The sequence below is a fragment of the Mytilus galloprovincialis genome, chromosome 5, assembly GCF_965363235.1.
Source record: "Mytilus galloprovincialis chromosome 5, xbMytGall1.hap1.1, whole genome shotgun sequence".
In the NCBI taxonomy this organism is placed as follows: domain Eukaryota; kingdom Metazoa; phylum Mollusca; class Bivalvia; order Mytilida; family Mytilidae; genus Mytilus; species Mytilus galloprovincialis.
The window spans coordinates 55,737,313-55,762,043 of NC_134842.1; the positions used below are offsets into that span (position 1 = coordinate 55,737,313).

Genomic DNA, 24,731 nt, shown 5'->3' on the forward strand with positions numbered 1-24,731 from the left:
GCAGGGAAAACTGTGCATCTTGCAATCAGCATAACTGTTTCAGAGGACAATACGAACACTAAAAAAATACAGGCAAGATATAACGCAAAGGTACTTTATTATTGGTTTTTTTCTGAGTGAAAATTATGTGGGAAAATTTGGCTTCATTGGAAACTTTGCATCGGCTCGACCGAAATATTTTTTTCACCACAAATTTGATGTCGAAAAAAAATACGTACACCCCCTTTTTTTAAAGTAAAATGGTCGTTCCTTTAATAATTATCACATCAAATCTATTGAATTAAAATGCTACAAATTTTTCTCCACTTAATTCTGAATTCAATTCTTTTAACGATAAAACTGGCAGGAAGACAGGTTTTATTTTCCTTTTATTACATTTCAAATGTCCCGCCTTTAACATGTTTAACTTTCTGAAGATCGTTCACCTGTAAAATTGTCGTTCTTGCAAGAGATGGAGGGTCCCGATGTATGTTGACGTCCTGAATCTTTTTACCAAAATACATTGATGATTGTAAGTGTGCATTTTTAATTTTCAAAACTGTCGATTAATGTTTCAAGTTAATTTTATAATAGTTTCACCGATAAACATTTGAAAGAATCATATTAAAGTTATTTATACATGTTATACGGTTTAAACATTTTCACCTTTTTACAGGTGTACCTGTACAATACAAACAAACACACCATTTACCTAAACACTTGTACATAAATCTGTAGTTTTATCTGTTTATTGATTGCTTCAAACTAATGACGTATGTGTGTGTGTGTGTGTGTTTGATGATTTTATATAATATTTATGATTTATCCTTTTAATTTTTATAGTTCATAAACATATGATAAATCAATTCATAAGATCCAGTACGACGGTAAATATATTTTACAACTACAAATCAAGTGTGTAGAATGTACGATAAAATAAAGTATGGAAAGCCTTTACGGACTTGTTATTTAAATTCATGTCGCACTGTACGGACACACTACTGGTCGATTTACAACAATCATTTTTGTGTACATCATGTACATGTTGTCAGCTGTTGTCCAGTTATCTTATGTACATTTCAAATGCATTTTTTTAAGGGCATACGATACAGTTATGATTCCGTATTTCTGAGCCGTATTTACATTTTGATAAAAATTTCCTTAATTCTGATTTTTACCTGACCAAATCAAATATGTAATAAAAAATATACCTTCATGTGCTACTTTTTGAGTAAAATGAGGTCAATAGAAAGACATATTTTTTTTTGGTTTTAAAAGATAAACACAAATTGTTTTTGTTAAAAATAATTTGTATTTTCTGTTTTATAAGTATCCTAAAAATTTATACATTTTTTTTTTAGAAATAATTCATATTTATTAGTGTTGTCAAATCGTACACTTCTGCCTAACCGGTTACTCGGATAATCGTTCGACCGATTAACCGGTTAACCGGTAGTTTAAGTTATTGTTTGAAAGCCTTATCAATAGTACCCTACATGTACACATAGATATAAGATGTGGTATGAGTGTCAATTTGACAACCTTTCATCCAAATCATAAATTTACGCTTTTAGAATTGAAGTTTGTCGTTTGGCATTATTATTATAAGGCTTGTCTGTGGGTATTCCTGGCGAAGTTTGACTTTTAATAATCAAATACACCGTATCAACTATAGCGCTAGTACCAACTTCAGATTGAAAAATAAAAAAAAACCTTCTTGATCTCGTATAATCGAATTTGTCTGAAACTGATTATTTGTTCCTTTTCTCTTGTTGTCTTCGAAAATAATGTGGAGTGTTTCAATTTAAAATGATTAATTATAAAAAAAGATGTGGTATGATTGCCAATGAGACAATTCTCCAAACGAGATCAAAATGACATAGAAATTAACAACTATAGGTCACCGTACGGCCTGTTTCTTTACTTTGTTTGCTTGTTTCTTTAAGCATTACTATCAAGTATACATTGAGTACATTCACATGGTTTGCATTTCACAATTTTGGAGTTAGCATTTCGTTTAAAGTAAGACTAAGCCTTGCAAGACGGAGGTTGCACATTAGATGTAGGTTTACACAATATTAGATCAGAAATGAAATAATGAAGTAAATCGTAAAATTTAATCGCATTACTCATTTAGAGTTACTGTTAAAAAAACATGTATACTAATTATGTTTCTTTAAGATCCTGCCCCGAGCTGAGAAACAAGTTCTAATTAATTTTATGTTTATATGATTAACAATAGCAATCAATTTACTGAACAATTGATCTGTCAAATTAATTACCACGACGACAATTTTTAAATAAAACCCAACTATTTAATGATTTCTATACAAATTTATATCAAATCTATCAAAATTGAAAAAAAAGTCCGGTTAACCGGTTAGCGTTTTTGGTATTCGGTATTCGGTCGTTCGACCGGTTAATCGGTTAACCGGTTAACCGTTGACATAAATATTATTTATCAAATGTTCATGAATGTAGAAAAAAAAACATCATTTTTTGCTGTGTATTTAACAAATTTAAAAAAAAAGGCACTATTTACGTTTTTTTTCTTGAAAATTGGACACATTATCTTCTCGCGTAATCCAACCAAATGGCATTTTAAAAAAGAGGGGTCCATGAAGTCGTTTTCAAGTGAAATAAGTTTGAATGATAAATACAAGCATTGAAAGTTTAAAAAGCAAATAGAAAATTAAAAGTTATAACAAATAGCAACGTACTACGACAAAAAGGATGGATACCCCATATCCTACTGAAAGAAAATAGCAGAAAACTAACAGAAAATTTCTCCACTTTATTTTGTTTTTTGTTTTCTAAAGTTTGTTCTTGAGTTGTACTGTTGGACCATACATCAATTTTTCAAAAGCCGTCTCAGCATATCGGTCTAGTACAAAGCCATGTTACAGCTGATTGCATTGTGTGTAGACAAAGGTAATATATTTGGCTAGTTGCTTGCTAGCTGAACTGCGAAGTCATTATTAGGTTCGGTAAAACCATCCTCTTTTAAGAGTATACAAGTCCGGCAGGTAACTAATCTATCTGTCTGTAGGACTAGGCTACTGCAAAATGAGGGTAGTATACCTTACATAATAATGACTTCACGGTTCAGCTAGCAAGCGAACTAACCAAATATATTACATTTTCCTACACACTCAATGCAATCGACTGTAATATTCTGATCATTTAACACTAACATGTCATTGTTCTCGTCCTGAATATGCATAATAATATACCGCTGGACGTCAAGCAGCAATCCATCATCACCATCATTCTATTCTTCATTGAACTTCAATGCACTTGGTGATAAATAAAGCCACTACCGGTTGATCTAGTCATGGGTGCTCATTAACAAATCCCATTCTTCTATTGGAAGGACTTGAAGAAACCTTTCTGACGCGAATCAATGCTTACTAAGCAAGTTCGTATGGCCTGATTAACATTGATATTGCTTCGTCCCACTTATATGAAAATTTATGATGGTTTTGAGATTGTGACACATGCAGTGCTGATTGCTGTATCCATATTTTGACTATTTTACCTATTATGTCTGTTTTGTTCACGCATCTTTGTAAATATATTAGATTTGTTACGACTGTCATACAAGTGAGAGGTTTACCGCTATAAAACAACTTGAAGGTTCAATCCACCATTTTGTACATAAGAAAATGCCTGTATCAAGTCAGGAATATGACAGATGGTGTTCATTCGTTTGATGTGTTTGATGTGTTTGATCATTTGATTTTGCCATTTGATAAGGGACTATTCGTTTTTAATTTTCCTTGGAGTTCAGTATTTTTGTGATTTTATTTTTTTCATACTTTGTCAAACGTAGTTTTTGTCGAGCCTGTAACTTTTGTTGCAGAAAGCTCGACATAGAAATAGTGATCCGGCGGCTACGGCGGTGGCGGCGTTAGCTAACTTCTTAAAAGCTTTATGTTTTAGAAGGTGGAACACCTGGATGCTTCATACTTTGTATATGGATGCCTCATGTTACGAAGTTTTCGTCAGTCACATGTCCAATGTCCTTGACCTCATTTTCATGGTTCAGTGACCACTTGAAAAAAAAGTTCAAATTTTTTGTAATGTTGAATTCTCTGTTATTATAAGTAAAAGGATAACTATATTTGATACGTGCGTACCTTGCAAGGTCCTCATGTCTATCAGACAGTTTTCACTTGACCTCGACCTCATTTCATGGATCAGTGAACAAGGTTAAGATTTGGTGGTCAAGTCCATATCTCAGATACTATAAGCAATAGGGCTAGTATATTCAGTGTATGGAAGGACTGTAAGGTGTACATGTCCGACTGGCAGGTGTCATCTGACCTTGACCTCATTTTCATGGTTCAGTGGTTATAGTTAAAATATTGTGTTTTGGTCTGTTTTTCTCATACTATATGCAATAGTTCTACTATATTTGTTGTATGGAACGATTGTAAGGTGTACATGTCTAGCGGGCAGATGTCATGTGACCTTGACCTCATTTTCATGGTTCAGTGGTCAAAGTTAAGTTTTTGAGTTTTGGTCTTTTTATCTAATACTATATGCCATAGGTCAACTATATTTGGTGTATGGAAATATTTTATGATCTTTATGTCAGTCGCGCAGGTTTTATTTGACCGTGACCTTATTTTCACGGTTCATTGCACAGTGGTAAGTTTTTGTGTTTTGGTATATTTTTCTTAAACTATAAGTAATAGGTCAACTATATATGTTGTATAGAAGCATTGTTAGCTGTTACAGTACATGTCTGCCTGGCATGGTTCATCTGACCTTGACCTCATTTTTAAGGTTCATTGGTCTATGTTTAGTTATCTTGATTAATGTTAAGTTTATGTGACAGTTGTTATAAAGCTTAGCTTTATACTTAGGACTATCAACATGATATCAATGATTAGTATAGAAGGCGAGACATTTCAGAGTGTGCACTCTTGTTATTGATATATATTCAAAAATATTATAAATATGATAGGTCACCGCGCATTTCTCAAACACAATGACACATTTTGTATGGATTATACAGGAAAACATCATTATGTGATTAGAATCTGAACTAAATGATATAGAATTGTAAAATAAAATAAGAATATTAGATAGCTTTTAGAATATGTTTTGAGAATATCAAAAGAAAAGATACGTTTTTTTTCTGACTGAAATACAGCATAGCAAAATTCCATGTTGATTTTTTCAAAAAAAACATGCACTATTTACCTCCACTCAAAATGTCAATTTAAAAAAAAAAGCAAAAATAATATACAATTGTAAAAATATTACTATTTAGAAGTTATAATCTTATAAATTTGTTCTTTTATATGCAAATTCACATCAGTTATCTTCATTCCTCATTAAATTTTGCTAGCTTGATTGAAAATCTAGACCTTAGTTTCGCTGCTTTTTACAATCCAAGATGGCGAAAGACACCCATACATTTTGTACCACCTTAATTCATTTCTGGTGCAGATTTTACTTATGATTTATTCATGATTAATTCGGATTTTGAATTAATCATTATTATTTAAGTGATTTTTTCTCCAATTTCAGGAAGATCAAATGGCCTATAATTACGTACGACAGAAGCGACAGTAACTTGATGGACCTCTTAATCAGGGGCGAAAATAGTATAACATTAATAAAGAGATGATGGAAAATGAGGAAAAAAAACTTTTCGCTTGTGGTTTGTGCGGTGAAAATTTTAGTCAGAGTAGACATCTACGGGAACACGTGAAAACTCATATCACTGGAAGATATAAATGTGATACATGTGGTGAATGTTTTCATCGATACACCAAATTACAAGTACACAAAAGAGCACACAAGGGTGAAAGACCCTATAAATGTGACGTATGTGAAAAGGAGTTTAATGTAAATGGGGCTCTTAAGGCTCATGCGAGAATACACACGGGAGAAAAATTGTTTAACTGTGATGTATGCGGTAAAGGTTTTAATCGTACTAAACATTTGGCAAGGCACACGAAATTACACACTGGTGAAAGACCTTACGTGTGCAACGAGTGTGGGAGTCGATATATTGATAAAAGGGATTTGGAACGACATATGAAAAAACACACCAGTGAAAATGGTGAATTCCGCTACAAATGTTCTGTTTGCAGCCTATGTTTTAAATATAATACATGCATGAAAAGGCATTTGAAAACACATATATCTCTTACAACTTGTACGAGTGAAGCATCTTCTAAATGTGAAGATACAAATATGAAAAAGCATTTGCAAATACATATATCTCTTACAACTTGTACAAGTGACGAATCATCTAAATGTGAAGATACAAATAAGACGTTTTCTCATCATCAAGACATAAACACTCATGGGAGTAATTTTGTAAAGCCTTCTGTTGACAACCCTATTGTATGTAATATATGTGACAAAGTGTTTAAAACTAGTGCAACATTAAAGGGTCATATGAAAACACATACGGGTGAAAAACCGTTTAAATGCGAAGTTTGTGATAAAAGATTTAATCATAAACCACATTTGTCACGACACATCAAAATACACACTGGTGAAAGAGCATACGGGTGTAATAAGTGTGGGAAAGATTTTATTGACAAATCCGAGTTGAATAAACATAATAAGAGGAAACATAGACATGATATTGAAAAACTCAATTGCGTCTCGAGTATCATTTGCTCTGAGGAGAATAAAACCAAAGAAACGCCAATTGATAAAAACCATTCTAAATGTACAGAAATTGGTACTTCACACTTTCAAACGTACGCGACAACAAACACAGTAGATGCAAATCAGGAACCTCTTAAATCTGATGAAATCGTAAATGAGTTAGATGATTGTCAACACAAATTGGAACATATCGGAACATCCAGTGATGGAACACATAAAACTCTTAATAGCGAAGGCGATTTGGAACAGATGCAGGAACACAGGGAATCTCAATCTACCGATGAACTTTTCAATGGCAAATTGAATGATACTGGAAAAGAGTTTTGTAATCTTAGCATATTGCAATCACCTATGATAAAACATACTGATGAAAAACTTTTTAAATGTGGAATATGTGGAAAAGGGTTTAATAAAAAATCACATATGTCAAGACACATGCACATTCATACTGGTGAAAAACCATACGAGTGTAATAAGTGTGGGAAAGCTTTTATCGAGAATAGTAGCTTAAAACGACATATGAGAATACACAATCGTGAAAGTAAAAAATGCCATCTTGTCTCGAGTAACCTGTGTTCTGATCAGATAAAAACTGAACCAATTCCGGTTGATGGAAAACGTTTTAAATGTGAAATCTGTGGTAGACAGTTTAATAAAAAGTCATATTTGTCAAGACACATGCGCATTCATACCGGGGATAAACCATACGTGTGTAACAAGTGTGGGAAAGGGTTTATTGAGAGAAATAAACTAACACGACATGAGAAAAGTGTACATATTCATGAAAGTAAAAAGCTCCATGTCGTCTCGAGTAACATATGTTCTGAGGAGAATAATATTGAAACAATTCCAATTGATGAAAAATCGTCTAGATGTGTCGAAAATGGTACTTCAAACTTACAAACGTACGCAATAACAAATGATAAAAGTGTACATATTCATGAAAGTCAAAAACTCGATTTTGTTTCAAGTAACTTATGTTCTGAAGAGGATAAAATTGAACCAATTCCAATGGATGAAAAATCGTTTAGATGTGTCGAAAATGATATTTCAAACTTACAAACGTACGCAATAAGAAACACATTTATTTCAAATCAGGGTGCTCTAATATCTAATGAAGTTGTTACTTGTAGTAAGCTAAATGACCACGAAGACAAACTGAAACAAATGGAAACTGCTTATGGTTACACACACGAAATCGATGAGGGTAAAGAAATCGGTCAAACGAATCAGATACCTAATTGTGTCTTGGGTAACATGTGTTCTCGTGAGGTTAACCCTACTCCAATTCCGACTGATGCCGAACCTTCTAAATGCAGAGAAAATGGGGATTCGCATTTTCAAACGTCCGCGAAAATTAACACCTGTATTACAAATCATGAATCTTTTACACGTGATGAAGTTGTTAACAAACTAGATGAAGACAAATTGGAACATACGAAAACAACTTATGATAACACACATAAAAGTGATGATGGTAAAGAAATGGGTAAAACGGAACACATACCCAATTTTGTCTCGGGTAATATATGTTCCCAAGAGTTTGAGCCTACATCATTTCCGACTGATGCACTATCCTCAAAACATAATGAATATTGTACGCCACACTTACAAACGGACTTGACAACAAACACGTGTATACCAAATCAGGAACCTGTAAAATGTGACGAAGTCGTTAGTAAGTTAGATAATTGTCAAGACAAATTGAAACATATGGGAACATGTAATAGTGGAACACATAAAACTGATGCTGATGAAGGAATTGGTGAAACGGGACATATGCCGATAAACAGAAAATCTACATATAAACCCTTCAAGTGCAAGGATTGTGGAAAAGAGTTTTGTCATGAAAGCAGATTTCAGACACATGTCTTACGAGAACATTCAGAGGAAAAACCTTTCGAGTGCAAAGAATGTGGCCAAGGTTTTATGAAAGACAAACATTTGCAGTCACATTTAGGACTACATTCTGGTGAAAGACCTTTTAAGTGCGACGAATGTGGTAAAGGATTTATGACGAAGCCTTCTTTAAAGTCACACATGATAACACATTCCAGCAGCAGACCTTTTAAGTGCAATATATGTGGCAAAACATTTAAGGTATGGGCACCCTTAGAAAATCATGTACGAACTCACTCATTCGAAGACCAGTTTGAATGCGATTTATGCGGGAAACGATTTGCTATGAAGAAAAGTTTAAAAATTCACAGGAGAGTTCACACAGGTGAAAAAACAGCATGTAAAATTTGTGAGCAGGAATTCACGTTTATCAGCAGTTTGAAATTACACATGAGAACGCATACAGGTGAAAAACCCTACAAGTGTTCTTATTGCGGAAAGCATTTCAGTCGCAGTCGGTATTTAAAAGTACACATTAAAATACACACTGGTGAAAAACCGTACATGTGCGATGAGTGTGGTAAACAGTTTATTGGTGGAAGGGAAATGAGAAAACATAAGAAAACACACCAAAAAAAAGTTGTATGTAATTCGAGTAACTCTTTTGATCAATAGTTTGTTAATGACCAAGCATTGTATCACAGCAATGGAATAAATCAACATTTTTTGTATGTTTTAATATAATTTTTATCTTTGTCCTCAGCTGGCCCCTAAATAAAAGTGTGTACTACATTTGTACTTCAGTGAACCTGGACGTTTCACAAAACTCCAAAACATATAAATGAACTTACCGGTAAAATTAAAACAAGAGTGCACACGCTGAAATGTCTTGCCTCCTTTACTAATCATTGCTTCTATTTTGATAGTCCTTAATATAAAGCTTTATTACAACTACAACTAAACTAATTATTGACCAATGAACCATGAAAATGAGGTCAAGGTCAGATGAACCATGCCAGGCAGGTATGTACAGCTAACAATTCTTTCATACAATAAATATAGTTTAAGAAAACAGACCAAAACACAAAAACTCAACACTGAGCAATAAACCATGAAAATGAGGTCAGGGTCAAATCAAACCTGCGCGACTGACATATAGATCATAAAATATTCTAATACACCAAATATAGGTGATCTATTGCATATAGTATTAGAAAAAAAGACAAAAACTCAAGAACTTAAATTTGACCACTGAACCATGAAAATGAGTTCAATGTGATTGTCAGATGACACCTGCAAGCTAGACATGTTCACCTTACAATCATTCCATACACCAAACATAGTAGACCTATTGCATACAGTATAAGAAAAACAAACAAAAACACAAAAACTTAGCTTTAACCACTGAACCATGAAAATGAGGTCAAGGTCAAGTGACATCTGCCAGCTAGACGTGTTCACCTTCCAATCATTCCATACACCAAATATAGTAGACCTAATGCATAGTTTTAGAAATACAGACCAAAACACAAAAACTTAACTATATAAAAAAGAAGATGTGGTATGATTGCCAATGAGACAACTATCCACAAAAGACCAAAATGACACACACATTAACAACTATAGGTCACCGTACGGCCTTCAACAATGAGCAAAGCCCATACCGCATAGTCAGCTATAAAAGGCCCCGATAAAACAATTCAAACGAGAAAACTAACGGCCTTATTTATGTAAGAAAATGAAAACAAAGTAGACCTATTGCATACAGTATAAGAAAAACAGACAAGAACACAAAAACCTAGCTTTAACCACTGAACCATAAAAATGAGGTCAAGGTCAGATGACACCTGCCAGTTGGACATGTACACATTACAGTCCTTCCATACACCGAATATAGTAGACTTATTGCTTATAGTATCTGAGATATGGACTTTACCACCAAAACTTAACCTTGGTCACTGATCTATGAAATGAGGTCGAGGTCAAGTGAAAACTGTATGACGGGCATGAGGACCTTGCAAGGTACGCTAATACCAAATCTAGTTTTCCTATTTACCTATAATAAGAGAGAATTAAACTTAACTTTTTTTCAAGTAGTCACTGAACCATGAAAATGAGGTCAATGACATTGGACATGTGACTGACGGAAACTTCGTAACATGAGGCATCCATATACAAGGTATGAAGCATCAAGGTCTTCCACCTTCTAAAATATAAAGCTTTTAAGACGTAAGCTTACGCCGCCGCCGTAGCCGCCGGATCACTATCCCTTCGTCGAGCTTTCTGCAACTAAAGTCGCAGGATCGACAAAAACAACATACAAGACTAACAAAGGCAAGAGACTCCTGATTTGGGATAGGCGCAAAAATTCGGCGGGGTTATACATTAGTCAAAAAGAAGTCCGAGTTCGATGTCAGAATAGGTAACAACATAACCTAAGCAAAATGACAACGTGTATAATACTGGTGGTTAAAACCATCAACTTCTAAACTTCCATTTGGGTTTTACTCATGGTTTAAGGCCGTGCAGTGACCTTTAACTGCAAACATGCAGTTCATTTAAACTTTGTTGTTTCCTTGGAACACACACGAATAACACATCTTCTTCTTTTTATATGAATTTTTATATTATATGTCCAGCAGCATATTTTGGTATATTCAAAGAAATACATTAAAATTACTTTTTTTGAGGCGAGGTTAAGATCATATTTATTCGCACAAAGAAACAACATTCAAAATTCAAAAAAATACACAAATAGAACAGACTGCTTATGGGTTATGGTAGAAGCTTGATTAAAATGATACTGTAATGCCTTGAGTAAAAATGTTCACCCTTGACCGATGCATATTGTATATGATATCAATTAAGCTTAGTGCCATACACACTCATAAAGTGTGTTTTTGAACGACACTTATGATACTGTTCTTCCATATGAATACAAATGGATAATAAGTGGTATATTCACGATTCTAAATTCCACCACGATGTCTGAAGTATATAATTTATTCCGTCATGCAACAGATCCCAGTAATTGTAAAACATTTACAAATGTTGCTTTTGTTGTTGCTGTCTATATATTTACAACACACAAGACGGACAGTTATGTCGAAGTATCATGAATGATATTGCTGTAATTCAGACCATGGACATCGATATTCAAATCAGTTGTCTGTTTCTGAACTAATCAACTCATACGGCGAAATACTCGCCTGTTATTCTGTCGTCTAGGGATACAGAATGATAATGAAACCTGAAATAAAAAAAACAAGAATGTGTCCATAGTACACGGATGCCCCACTCCCACTATCATTTTCTATGTGGACCGTGAAATTGGGGTCAAAACTTTAATTTGGAATTAAAATTAGAAAGAAAATATCATAGGGAACATGTGTACTAAGTTTCAAGTTGATGTAACTTTAACTTCATCAAAAACTACCTTGACCAAAAACTTTAACCTGAACTTTGCACTATCATTTTCTATGTTCAGTGGACCATGAAATTGGGGTCAAAACTATAATTTGGCATTAAAATGCGAAGGATCATATCATGTGGAACATGTGTATTAAGTTTCAAGTTGATTGGACTGCAGCTTCATCAAAAACTACCTCGACCAAAAACTTTAACCGGACGGACGAACGGAGGCACAGACCAGAAAACATAATGCCCCTCTACTATCGTAGGTGGGGCATAAAAATACTTGATTGAAATACTAAGTAGGATTCCATTGAAAGTTATAATGAGAAACTACCATGAAGTACATGCGAATATAACATCGATGACGAACGTTATTTCTTAAGTTTTCAAGCATTACTCTTGTACAATTTTTTATTGTAGTTTTTTCTTTATATATATATATATATATATATCGGTGTTTAGTATGACGTCCATTATCACCGAACTAGTATACATTTTTGTTTAGAGCTAGCTGAAGCACGCCTCCAGGTGCGGGATTTTCCCGCTGCGTTGAAGACTCATTGGTGGCCTTCGGCTGTTATGTTCTCTTTGGTCGGGTTGTTGTCTCTTTGACACATTCCCCATTTTCATTTTCCATTTTTATTACTAAATAAGTCATTTAGAAAAAAAGGAATATAGTTTAAAAGTATAGATATATAATCGACTTCTGCAGCAAAAATCTTCATCTTCATCATATTCAAGATGTAACATCTGTTATGAAACATAACTAAATTTAGGGTCTGGTATAAAAAAAAAATGCCTCAATTATATCTATGTTTTATTTAGGGGCTGGTATACAAATAAAACTGCCTCAATTATATCTATGTTTTATTTAGAATCTGGTATTAAAAAATGCCTCAATTATATATCTATGTTTTATTTAGGGTCTGGTATACAAAAAAACCTGCCTCAATTATATCTTTTTTTATTTAGGGACTGGTATACAAATAAATCTGTCTCAATATGATATCACTGTTTAAATACTCTCGAGTTTCGTTATTTTACCTCAAATATTTACTCAATCATGCATAAAGGCAAACAGTAGTATATCGCTGTTCGAAAGTCATAAATCAATTGAGAGAAAACAAATCCAGGTTACAAACTAAAACCGAGGGAAACCCATGACTTATAAGAGGAAAACAACGAAACAATAGAAACACTAAAGTACCCTACTTAATTGTCTTATATTTAGTAGTTTATCAAATTCTATAATTACCTCATCAATTAAACCCGAAAATCCATGTTCCTTTCCACCACACCCACCAACTCTCAGAGGACTCGATCTCGTTTCCACATTACCTGAAAAGTAATAAACAATGGTTATCAAACTTTCAAAATATCAACATAATTCAAAGATCTCTAATTTTATGTGATTTTTTTGGTTGGGTTGAAGATAAGTATCTTATTTATTTCATCGGAAACCGTTTATTACATGTTTTGAACATTGAAGTAAAGAATTCTGCTCATTTCATTCAAATCTAAACTTTCCAAAATGCTGTCAGTTGACTATCTACTGCTAAAGATGCATCATCCATACATACAAAGTAAAGACAAACAACAACAGACAACGCATGGTTTAAATAGCATGACTAAAAAATGTTACAAAATTTGATTGGATTAACCAGTTTTACATGCCTCCTCATTTGACTATATAGATTGTAGAGTGCTACAGCTGTTGGTTGGAAACTGTAGCTAAAAGAATCGATCAGAAACAAAATTCCGTACATGTTTAAGCATAAATTAAATTTGAAATCTAAAGTTATTGTCAGAGGACAGTAAGAATTCAAAATCGTAATTCCTTTCGGAATAGTACAGTTTTTACTTGATAAGTGAGTTTTATACGCGTGTTCGCCTTGAAGTTAAACCACTGTTTTGTAAGAAAACATGACGTACCTGCTGAGGGTGTCGACTTTCTTCGGTTATTCACAACACCAGTAAATTGAAGTCCGTCATAGATCAAACTGGCATCTGTCCATTGGTCAAGCTTTCATTATAAAAAAAATATATTACTGTATGAATATTCACAATCAAATGCTGTAAATTTCATATGAATCAATTTTTTTTCTTTACTATTTCTTATATTTTTAAATACATGTGTTATACACGAAACATCGGTTGGTGGTATTTTGATTTTTTTTCAGTTTTTTTCTATTGCTATATTATTCTGTTTTTGAAACAAGTTCTCGCCTGCTTTAAATATTTAAACTCATCATATATACCAGGATTAAAATTGTATAAGCCAGATGCGCATTTCTTCAACAAACTCATCTGTGAAGCATGAATCAAAACGCTTTAAATGCCAAATAAAGTACGAAGACGAAATTGGATCTACATGAAACTTTACAAATTGATATATTACTTTTTTGTTAATCTAAAGACACCCTTTTATTTGTTTTGTTTTTTATTTTGTATGACAAACAAAAACATTGCATGATTTGCAAGAAGTTAGAAGCTAATTTTGATGAGTCTGATAGTTGGTATACTGCTAAAATACTTTCTACTTGTGCCGAATTGGTGTGATTTGAATATTACGTATGGTATAAAGTCGTGTCTATATAGAAGACTGTGTTCCGCATTTAATAAGACTGTTCAGTTTAGATTTATAGTTTTGATATAGCATGATCGTTTCCTTCTCTATATCCACAAACAAAATCATTCATCCTTCTTTTCTTAGAAAAAACATACCCTCTAACTAATTGTATGACGACAACATGTGTAAAGAAACCCTACGATACGTTTGTGCATGTTTACAATATTTTAACAAGGGTGTACTCATTATACAAAAGTTAAAAAAAGATATGCGGAAGAACAAATGAAAATGTCACTACAAAAGTTGTTCGGTTAACCCCACGAATTGGTTCTCAATCTTCAGTTGTGTTGTGTTTTGTATACTGTTTCTTGTCTGTTTGTTTGTTTGTTATTTTACCGATTGATCATAATCCCGATTTCTTAGTATGACATTTTGACTTAACGTGGATTAACATGGCGATTCATGCATGCATAGTATGAGAAGCTTGTCAAGTAGACCCACCCAGTCTCGCTCCTTTTTTGTTTTTTGATTAATTGCATCTTTCTAGTCGGATTATGAGGTTTGAGTATTGATATTTTATTATTCCAAAATGTATTATGTATTCCTATATCACTGTAAAAGCGTCAAATGTATGTGTCATTCTCTTGTTTTTATCCAAAAACAATTCTTCAATTTCCCAGAAAGTTTGTAAAATAATAGTCCAGGACATTTGATACATCATCGGTGAAATGACAAGTAATCTTTCAAATTGGAAAGATTATGACATATTGTTTTCTTATAGTGGATAGAAACTGCACAAAGCATCGAGAAAACTTCAAAAATATGATATACACAAGAGACTTTTTATCCATCTTACCTTGAAAGGTATCTTAATTTCTTTTCGGTCATGTGGCTCTGTATCCAGTACAAATATAACAACCTCTTCAAATCTATCTATTTCGATACCATACGAAATTGTAGTGCCTTCTAGACAGTTACTAACAACATGCTGTCTGACTTCCGGATGTTTCCTAGCCTTGAAGCGAGCTTTGATCATAAGGTGTTGTCCGATATGGGAACCAGTAAACCGCCATATTGTTAAATCACTGTTGCCATTGAAATCCGCCGAACCATTGTTCAGGGCCACATGATGAGAACCAACATGTATATTTTTTCCAGATTTGTCCTTTAGATCTGTGTTGAAATCCATCAACAATTCTGGCTGACAATCTGTTGAAATTTAAATCATAACATTAATGATTTTGGATATTCAATTTGTTATATTGGGTAGTGGTAGGAATTGTTTCACTTTTACATTAACAAATTCAGTGGCACGATCTGGTCTTAGAAACATGACGTTTACGTACAATCGTCAATCATGTTAATGCTATAAAAGACAAGTGTAAAAAAAACAATAAAACTTTCCATTGGCTTTTAATCTACTACATTCATTTAAGGAGTATCCCTAAAAGGAAATGAGCTCAAATGATATGATATTGACATAAAATATAATAATGGTTTTAAGTCAAGCTATTTTTGGATGCTCGTCATAAATGATGCAAGTCTGTGCTAAAGCTTGTATGACTACAAAACTTCATGAATAATACATCAAACAAAAAACATAACAAAAACAATACAAACCCTTATCTAAAGGGACATCAATGATAGTTACTCAAAAGAATATTTATGTTTTGTAAGGAATATATATATATTGACAGCTTTAAAAAAAATCCGAACGTCTACAAAAATCATGACAGAGAGATTTAAGTTCAAAGGGAATGAGCGATAAATAATAAAATTACGAAGGAAACAATATACAATGAGGGGTACTAGAGAAAAATAATAAACACAAGTTTGTTATAAATGACTACCGAGATGAAGTTCCCTTGGGGACTAATAGTCTACAAGCAAGTATCGAGCCAGTGCTGTAAAAAATGTAAACAACACTTTATGATTTAATGCGTCTTTTCTGGATTTACTTTCACCAGGAACACTCAAAGCCGAAAATTTGAAAGCCGAGGATGTATCGAAACTGAAACAGTTGAACAGCTATATGACCATAAGTATAAAAAAAATTTTTTTTTTATCTAAGGTCAACTTTGCCTGATGATTTCAAATCTCAGTTTCTGTAAAATTTATAAACGGAAATTTTATAAACTGCTGTTGTCTCTAATGTAACAATAACACCATACCCTTCAAGAGCACCTAATTTCAAACACTTTTAAAAACTACATAACTTAATCCATGTAGAGTCTGAATCAGCATTTCGTAGTTTAAAATGATTATCGTTCTTGTCTCACTTTTCTTCCCTGCTTTGTGGTTGGTTTGATTTCTTTATGACTGGGATTTGGTGAATGTTGTTTCACAGTACATTTTTTATATGATTACCAATCTGATGATGTTTTGTGCAGAATGAAACAGACATAGTGAAGACTGAAAAACCTAATTAATAAGGTAAATAACTATGTAAATTTAATTTACCACTATGTCCTCGCACAGTCGTCATTGTTGTGCATGCGCATGAACGGATATCAAAAGCAGTTCCTGTAGGACAAGGTCTCACTACCGTTCTATTTTCTGTTGTTTCTATGTAAAAGCTGGAGTCTTTTCTATAAGGAAGCAGCTTACAGTGCTCATTTTCTAGAATGAGAGGTTGTGTTATACAGAAATATTTAAAAGAAATTCTAAAACAATATACAAATAAAACCCATAATAGATGAAGTAAATTTGTCTGGAAGAAAACAATACTAAGAATGTCTACACCTTTATACTCCTTCAAAGTCATATGACTTCTTTCAGGAATTGATTGCATCTTAATTGATTATTTGTTAACTAAATCTAGCGTCTAGTCTAAAATACTGTGACATCTGGAATACACACATTGACCATGCAAACAGAAGAAATCTGATTTAAAACAAACATGGCCATGATTGAAAGCATACAGAAAAATGGTTTAATATCAGTTGAGAAATTCTAGTTAATAAGTAGAATATAATTATGTATTTTGACAAATATATATATAAAAAACTGTTAAAAGTTGAACAGAAAAGTTAAATGTGTGTACTAATTACATGATGCAGCAGAAGCCATTAATATAATACTCATCAATAACAAATTGAGAGAATTGTTATAAGTGTTTACCTGATACCACTGTAGTGTCTGTGTTATTAACGGTGATTGGCTCTGTGAGAAATTTTCGTCGTACTTCATTGCCAGGACGAAACTTGGTGTGACGCCTATAATTCCAACTCTCAGGAGCATCATCATTTTTGATTGATTTCTGGTTATTGATTCCATCAATTATCTTTGATTCCTTATTTATTGACTGCATAAGTTTCTTGATATTTCGCCATTCTACTGATGGTGTTGGGACGACTCGATCACGGTGTTTCTGCGTCTTTTTTCTATGTTTCTTTCTCTTTTTCTTTCTTTCCATCATTCGATCATGTTCTAACATAACTATATCTAACAGCGAGGCGACCTGTTGTCTTAAATCCTTAGAAAACCCAAAGAATCCAGGATTACTTAAAGAAGAGTTTGGTTTATGATTCATATCAATTGGTCGTCCTTTAGGTGATTTGACTGATTTTTGCATTTTCTTCGGTTGGCTTGATGCTCTTGTTATATCATGAATAGCAGTTGTTGGACTGACAGTAGTTGAAATTACTATCGGAACTGTATTTGCCATTGATCTTGAATTATAAGTAATAGAACTTGGTGCCAATTTTGAGGATGTCTTTTTTGTGGGATCAAGAATTGTATAACCTTTAAAGTTTTTCGTGAAATCAACTTCTTTGGGAAACGATTGGACTTTGTTGGAGATTTTCTTTGCTAATTTCGGAGTTTGCGATATTGATTTTTCGGGTTTCTGATTTGATATTTGGGGTTTCAATCTTTCAGATATTGACTTTTCCTTTTTAACTTTACCTTTGCGACTTTTATACATTGTTCTCTTTGCTTCTTTTCTAATTTCCCTTTCTGTTTGTTCAATAGTTTTAATTTTAACGGGCATCACTTTTTCACTTTGATTTTTAAATGTATCCTTTTTGGTTACTTTTAATACATTTTCATCTTTTTCTGACGAAGACGTTTTATTTTTGGCGACAGATCCTTGTTCTTCTTTAGCAGATTTGACATTGTGTACATTCGGCAATGTCTGGAATATATCGTCGTCTTTTACGCTTGGCTTCAAATCCGGAACCATTTCAATATTTCCATTTTCTCTTATATGTAAGATATATTGGATTTCTTTGTCATTATCTGAACTTCCTATCACAACTCGGTCCAAATCTAGTGTGTTGGAATGTTTTACCGAAGAAGCTTCTTTATTGTCTACGACAAATTTGTTTTTATGATCCCCAAATACTTTTGGGGTTTCGACTTCACTGATGGTAACATTTTGTTTCATCGAATTATGTTGACGTTTTGTTAAAGGTTCTACACTCTCAACAATAGCATCCCATATTGTTTGTTTCCTTATACCAAGTAAGGGTTCATCGTTAAGTGAAGCTGAACTGTTGGGTAAGCCTGAAATTGGTTTTTAAAAGGGTACATATTACACAAAAAATGTTTGTATACAGACACATGTATTTAACTCCTGATATAAATCAATAGTTTGCAATAATGTTTATTGCTCAATTTAGAAGAAAACTGTATTGTGTTTTAAGCTCCGACGGCATCAATTGGGGATCAAATTAAGTTTACTGGCGACGCGTTAGCTTAAAACACAATACAGTTATCTCCATTCTAATGAAACTGACAGAAAACAACGTTAAATCATGTATTTAAAATCTGGCATATGCCGTCTGCGCTTGCGCGTTCATCGCATAGTATCAATTGTCAATTGGTGCCATTAAAATAAGTGAAAAATCAAAATGAACGCTACAAACGTTGTTGATTAAACTGTATGTAATAGTATTGTACATCGTGCACTCATAGAGCTGTATTTCTCATTTGGCATCAATCTTTTGTTTTGGAAAGCATGTCAAGATCTGGTTACGGGAAAAACATCAACTGAGTAATATTACAGGGGAGTGCTTCAAAGGTTTTTTTTTTAATTTACAAAGGAATAAAATTGTGTATAAAACAAAATAAATGTCAGTCAATATTTGTGTTAAAAGCTACAATTTGTATCTTGATTTGTCTCATATACTTTCTATTCTGACATCGATCACCGTCACCTTAATGTACATGGTCATTTGCAGTGTATCATTGAACAATCAGATGATTTTAATTTCATATTTGTACAACAACAAAACAAATCACACAAAAACACATATGAAAACAACACAACTTATTTTAAAATTGTTTGTATGCACATTGAACGACAAATTTATGTGACGTATAAAATTTTCTGACGTCAGACACACAAATCAATAAATGTGTTTGTAGATAGATGTTTTTGTGTTCTGTTAAATTGTTCTTTTTAAAATTGTTATACGATGATGACTGATGTACCCATATTTTGACTATTTTATTTATTGAATCTGTTTAGTTAACGCATCAACGCTATAAAACCAGGTTTAATCCACCATTTTCTACATTTGAAAATGCCTGTACCAAGTCAGGAATATGACAGTTCTTGTCCATTCGTTTTTGATGCGTTTTGTTCTTTGAATTTGCCATGTTATTTATTATCGACTTTCCGAATTGATCTTCAGTAATTTTGTGATTTTACTTTTTTTTAACTACGAAAACGATGTATTTGCCTAAATAATTAACTAAACCTACATGTTATGAAAATCAAGAAGGTTAATTTTCAAATAAATGTATTTTTAAGCATATTGTTGTATTAAGCCGAAGAGATGAATTGTTTGAATAATTTGTAAATTATCATGTTCAGTCAGCTGATTAGAATACAGATATTTTCTTAAGACTGCTTCTGTTAAAACACTTTGATAAATACAAATCATTCCAAATTTTATGTACCTTACCTTCCGGTATATCTTGTGTTTCATATTTGTATCCAACTTTTAAATGGTCTGAAGTTGAGGATTTCGCCTTTTCACGTCCATCCGTATTGCTTTTAGTTGTTGGAAGGGTAATTCCTTTCATATCAAACAAATTATTCCATGCATTCGTTTTACTGTCACGTGGTGTTGCAAATATGTCATTAACAGACTTCGCTCTCGAGTATGTTTTCTTGGAACTTTTTAGCTTAGAATCCTTCTGTTCTATTTTATTATATGATTTATTGCTTTTAATATCCCTTTTAATTCCTGAATTATTCTTGAATACTCTTCTAATACTGTTCTCCTCCTCGGCTTTCTTATTTACCAGTACTGGTAAATGAATAAATGACTGTCTCCCCATTTTGGCAAGATGTTCAATTTTCTTTGTATTTGTCTTTGTTTCGGATCTAACCCTTCCTGTTCTATTTTTCTTCTCACCAATCGATATTATCTTTCGGCTAGAATTTGTGCTGTTTATATTTTCTATTTTGGATTTATTTGGGTTCCCCGTGTAGAGTATACTACGTTGGGATTGATCAATACTGTTTCCCTTATAAAACTGATTGTCTATGAGACCAGACCTCTGAGGTAGCACGTTAGATATCCCTTTATTGCCATTGTTACCAATGATGAATAATTCAACGTGAGGTTTAAATAAAAATGTGGATTCATATGATGTTGGTTTGATAGAACCGGCTTGAAAACCTGAAATGACATAACATATTAGTGAATGTGTTACATACTAAGAATAAACAAAATTGTGACAAAAGATTACCATTGAGACAATTGACAATTGTCAATTTTTTTATTGTATTGTCTATGTAGTTTCTTGTTTTCTTATCATTTGTCTGTTTCTCAATTGAATTCCCTCAATGGAACTAAACACTAAAAATTAAATGTCCACGCAATTCATATAACAATCCATACAAACAGCGTTTTTTTCTCTCCAATAGTTGTTGTCTAATCTATGGTCGGGTTGTTGTCTCTTTGACACATTCCCTATTTCCATTCTCAATTTTATATAAAAAAAAAAGGTTTTATATTGAAAGTTTTGGGTATATATGTACCTCCAAAAAGAAGGGAAAAAGCACTTTATAAATTTGGTACGTTCAAAGCCCTTTTGTTGATTTATATTCACCAGTGTTGCTCAGAACCATGTAAACATGTTCAAGTCGTGAAGGTATTACTACTATAATAATTGAGTGCATTTAGGACTAGTAGTGACTTAAAAAATAGTAGCTAAATCCACAATAAGTCAACTGTGCGTTGGGTTTGGGAACATCAGTTTCTAAATGCTTAATGTCAAGCAGGGACAAAAACCAACGTGGGACTTCCTTTTCTCTTTCTCATTGAAAAATCAAAATAAATATGTACGAAAGCAGCACCTTTTGTACCTTATATATTATTAGATTATAAGAAGTCTTAGAAGTTATCATTTGTTTGATTTGTCTTGATTTTACCTTATTCTTAGTTTATGTTCAGACTTTGGTAAGTTAAAGACACTTTTGATGACTTCATAAAAGACAGTGTCTTTGAATCCACTCATAAATAAAGGCAACAGTAATATACCGTTGTTCAAAACTCGTAAATCTATGGACAAAAAAAATCGGGGTAACAAACCAAAACTGAGGGAAACGCATTAAATATAAGAGGAAAACAACGACACAACATTAAAATGTAACACACACAGAAACGGACTAAGCATTAGAAAAAATGCATATTCATTTCTTCTTCATTCCTGTCATTAGTTAATATTGTGACTGTGTCAAAATTAAATAAAAATTGCATTATGACGTACATACATGACATACATCAGAACAAGTAGTTTTAAATTAACCTAATTTTTTTTACCTGGACATATTAACTCGTGTAATTTAGCTGACAGGGAAAACAAAGAATTAAATGTATCGACATGTAAAATGTTGTTACTGTCACTAGTGATGCCAATCAGTTCACTCCTTGAAACCCCACTGCCAACACCGATGGCAAACAGTGATATCCGTTCCTGTCGGAGTTGTCGAGCCTCACGGAAAGATTGCCACAATATTCTAGATCTTCCTGATGTAATCAGTACAACTGCACGTTTCGCATCAGGTCTGCCCTCTTTTCGGAATAGTTCCTTCACTGATTTTAAAGCACTGTTTATTAGCAGGTCACCAAATGGTTGTGTCATGTCTGATATTTTGTGAATATAGTCACCATTATTTACAGATACTTTGAAGTCTACTGTGTCCCAGACTCCATCTGAGAATAGCAGAACTCCTATTCGTACTCTGTCTGGTGACATGTAATATTCCATTGTTTGTGATGATAAAAATGCTTTCTCTTGCATAAAGTCTGATGGTGACACACGGCTTGACCCATCAACAAGGAAGACTAAGTCCAAAGGTTCACCACAGCCTTATAAAAAGATTAAAGTAAAACATGTAAAAATACACGTGTTTATTATTGTGTAGAGGCAAGTATTAGTATGACTTTTCTCTCTCAATTGTTTTATCCAACAAACATATACTGAAATTATATTCTGAAAAATTATCGACAAAATAAACTGAAATACAGGTAACGTAATATATTCCTGAGGTGGAAAGATTGTTTTTTTTACTTTTGCCTAAATTGTTTTGAATTCTGTAAACCTCTTCTGAAACCTCATTCATTGATACCATTAAATTTTCATCAACCAAATAAATCACGTTTTAATTGAACACACTTATTGTCTGTGTAATGCAGGTGTGAGGAATAATGTGAATCTAAATTTTTGTGCATTTTTTCAATAATTATAAATTACAGCAACTGAATTTTAAATTCAATATTTGAGGTTTTCGAGCATATGGAAAATCAAATAGGTGGTATACCGTATTCAATTCAATTCTTGTTAGTAATGTTTAAAATGTCATCATGAACATTAAGCAATTTTCAATTAATAAATCAGTCTGAAATAAATAAAATTGCCGAATGGCGGACCTTTAACTATTATAGCATTTAATTTATCGATTTGAAAATGACAACGTTTACAAAATTATTCCAAACTTAAAAAATTACATTTACTCACCATAACACATTTCAAATAACAAACTAAATATGCAAAACAGAATCATCCTGCTTCGTTCATCCACTGGCTAAAGTATGTATCTAATTTCTGTCAAAATATGCAAAGACTTTGTCAGGTATAACAAAACAAATTACACTGAACATTAACAGTAAAAGCCATTCCGCAAGTAATAATGTGCCTTTCCTAAAAATAAGGGGTCTCTCCTTGTTTGTGGTCTATCATAAATGTATTTTATTTCGATGTTCTTGGAGTAAAGTTTATTAATTATGATATTTTTAGATTTTGTTATCCGTGGGTCTTTATAGCTTCTGCTACGTTATGAGTTCTGTGAATAGTTTATATGTACTTGTCTACATTTTTGTCCTTATGCCTTTAGTGTGTATATATATACTAAGTATCTCATTAGAAATCATAAAACATCTCCTTATTTTTGTTTAAGAAGCTTAATTCGTACTTGTACGAAGTTGCACTGTATATATAATTTTATTGTTTTTAAATTGTCTGTCTGTGTTTTGATGCGTATTGTGGTTACTATTGAGTAGCCCACGTTCTCTTTATACACAATGTAGTCATTATTGTTCCTGTTATTTAAATTTTATCCATGTATCTTTTTTTATATGAACGTCACTGATGAGTTTTAAGTAGACGACACGAGCGTCTGGCGTAGTAAATTATATTTCTGGTACCTTTGATAACTATTATGTAAGTTTTAAGATCAGAATATGCAGTAAACACGTGTATATATGAAATGTTAAAATACCGAGTGGAATATAAACTACGCTCACAAGAATATTTAATACATTTGTTTTATATATAATTTTACTCTCATTGCACATACATTTTACAAAAACAAAACGCTAATAGCAAGATGAATGGGTTTAGCATATACACAAAATTTATAACAGATTATAATTTTAAGAAAAAATTAATAACTTACAACGAATAGAAAATCCATATATATGAGTTGTAGTTTTTTTGAGATTTTTCCATCCGACAATCCCGCAAAAGAATTTTAGTGTAAATATTTAGTAAACAGGATCGTGTCCTAATTTGCATAATTTAAAAATTTCATGTAATTTTTAATATTCTTTTGGACAACAAAAAACTTATCTAACTGTCAAGTAACTAATCATATAGTTATAATTTAACATATATTTAGTTGTAAATCGTATGTTGAAACATGCATTCACAATTTGGCTAAAATCTTGAATACGCAAAACATTATAATGTGGGTTTTTTTCTAAATTAATGGTGCAACTCATAGCGACTTACATAAAAGAAAACAACACGGTATAAATGTAATATGTCCGAG

General features: G+C 32.7%; 2 protein-coding genes across 2 annotated transcripts in view; one reads left to right on the forward strand and one right to left on the reverse strand.

The window, feature by feature from the left end:
- LOC143076069 (uncharacterized) overlaps positions 1-24,432 on the reverse strand; it is a 42,108-nt gene extending 17,676 nt beyond the window's left edge. Inside the window, exons 1-9 of the mRNA XM_076251701.1 lie at positions 24,357-24,432; positions 23,420-23,506; positions 22,222-22,770; positions 20,353-21,075; positions 17,561-18,946; positions 16,901-17,059; positions 15,297-15,649; positions 13,804-13,894; positions 13,127-13,209 (exon numbers count right to left, since the gene is read on the reverse strand). Of these exons, the coding sequence (XP_076107816.1) occupies positions 13,127-13,209; positions 13,804-13,894; positions 15,297-15,649; positions 16,901-17,059; positions 17,561-18,946; positions 20,353-21,075; positions 22,222-22,770; positions 23,420-23,465 (3,390 nt within the window). The 5' untranslated portion in view covers positions 23,466-23,506; positions 24,357-24,432. The remainder of the gene's footprint in view (positions 1-13,126; positions 13,210-13,803; positions 13,895-15,296; positions 15,650-16,900; positions 17,060-17,560; positions 18,947-20,352; positions 21,076-22,221; positions 22,771-23,419; positions 23,507-24,356) is intronic.
- On the forward strand, positions 432-9,415 carry LOC143076068 (uncharacterized). Its single transcript, XM_076251700.1, has 2 exons — positions 432-511; positions 5,521-9,415. The coding sequence occupies exon 2, from the start codon at positions 5,617-5,619 to the stop codon at positions 9,130-9,132; it is 3,516 nt and encodes a 1,171-aa protein (XP_076107815.1). The 5' UTR covers positions 432-511; positions 5,521-5,616; the 3' UTR covers positions 9,133-9,415.
- Positions 24,433-24,731: the final 299 nt, after the last annotated feature.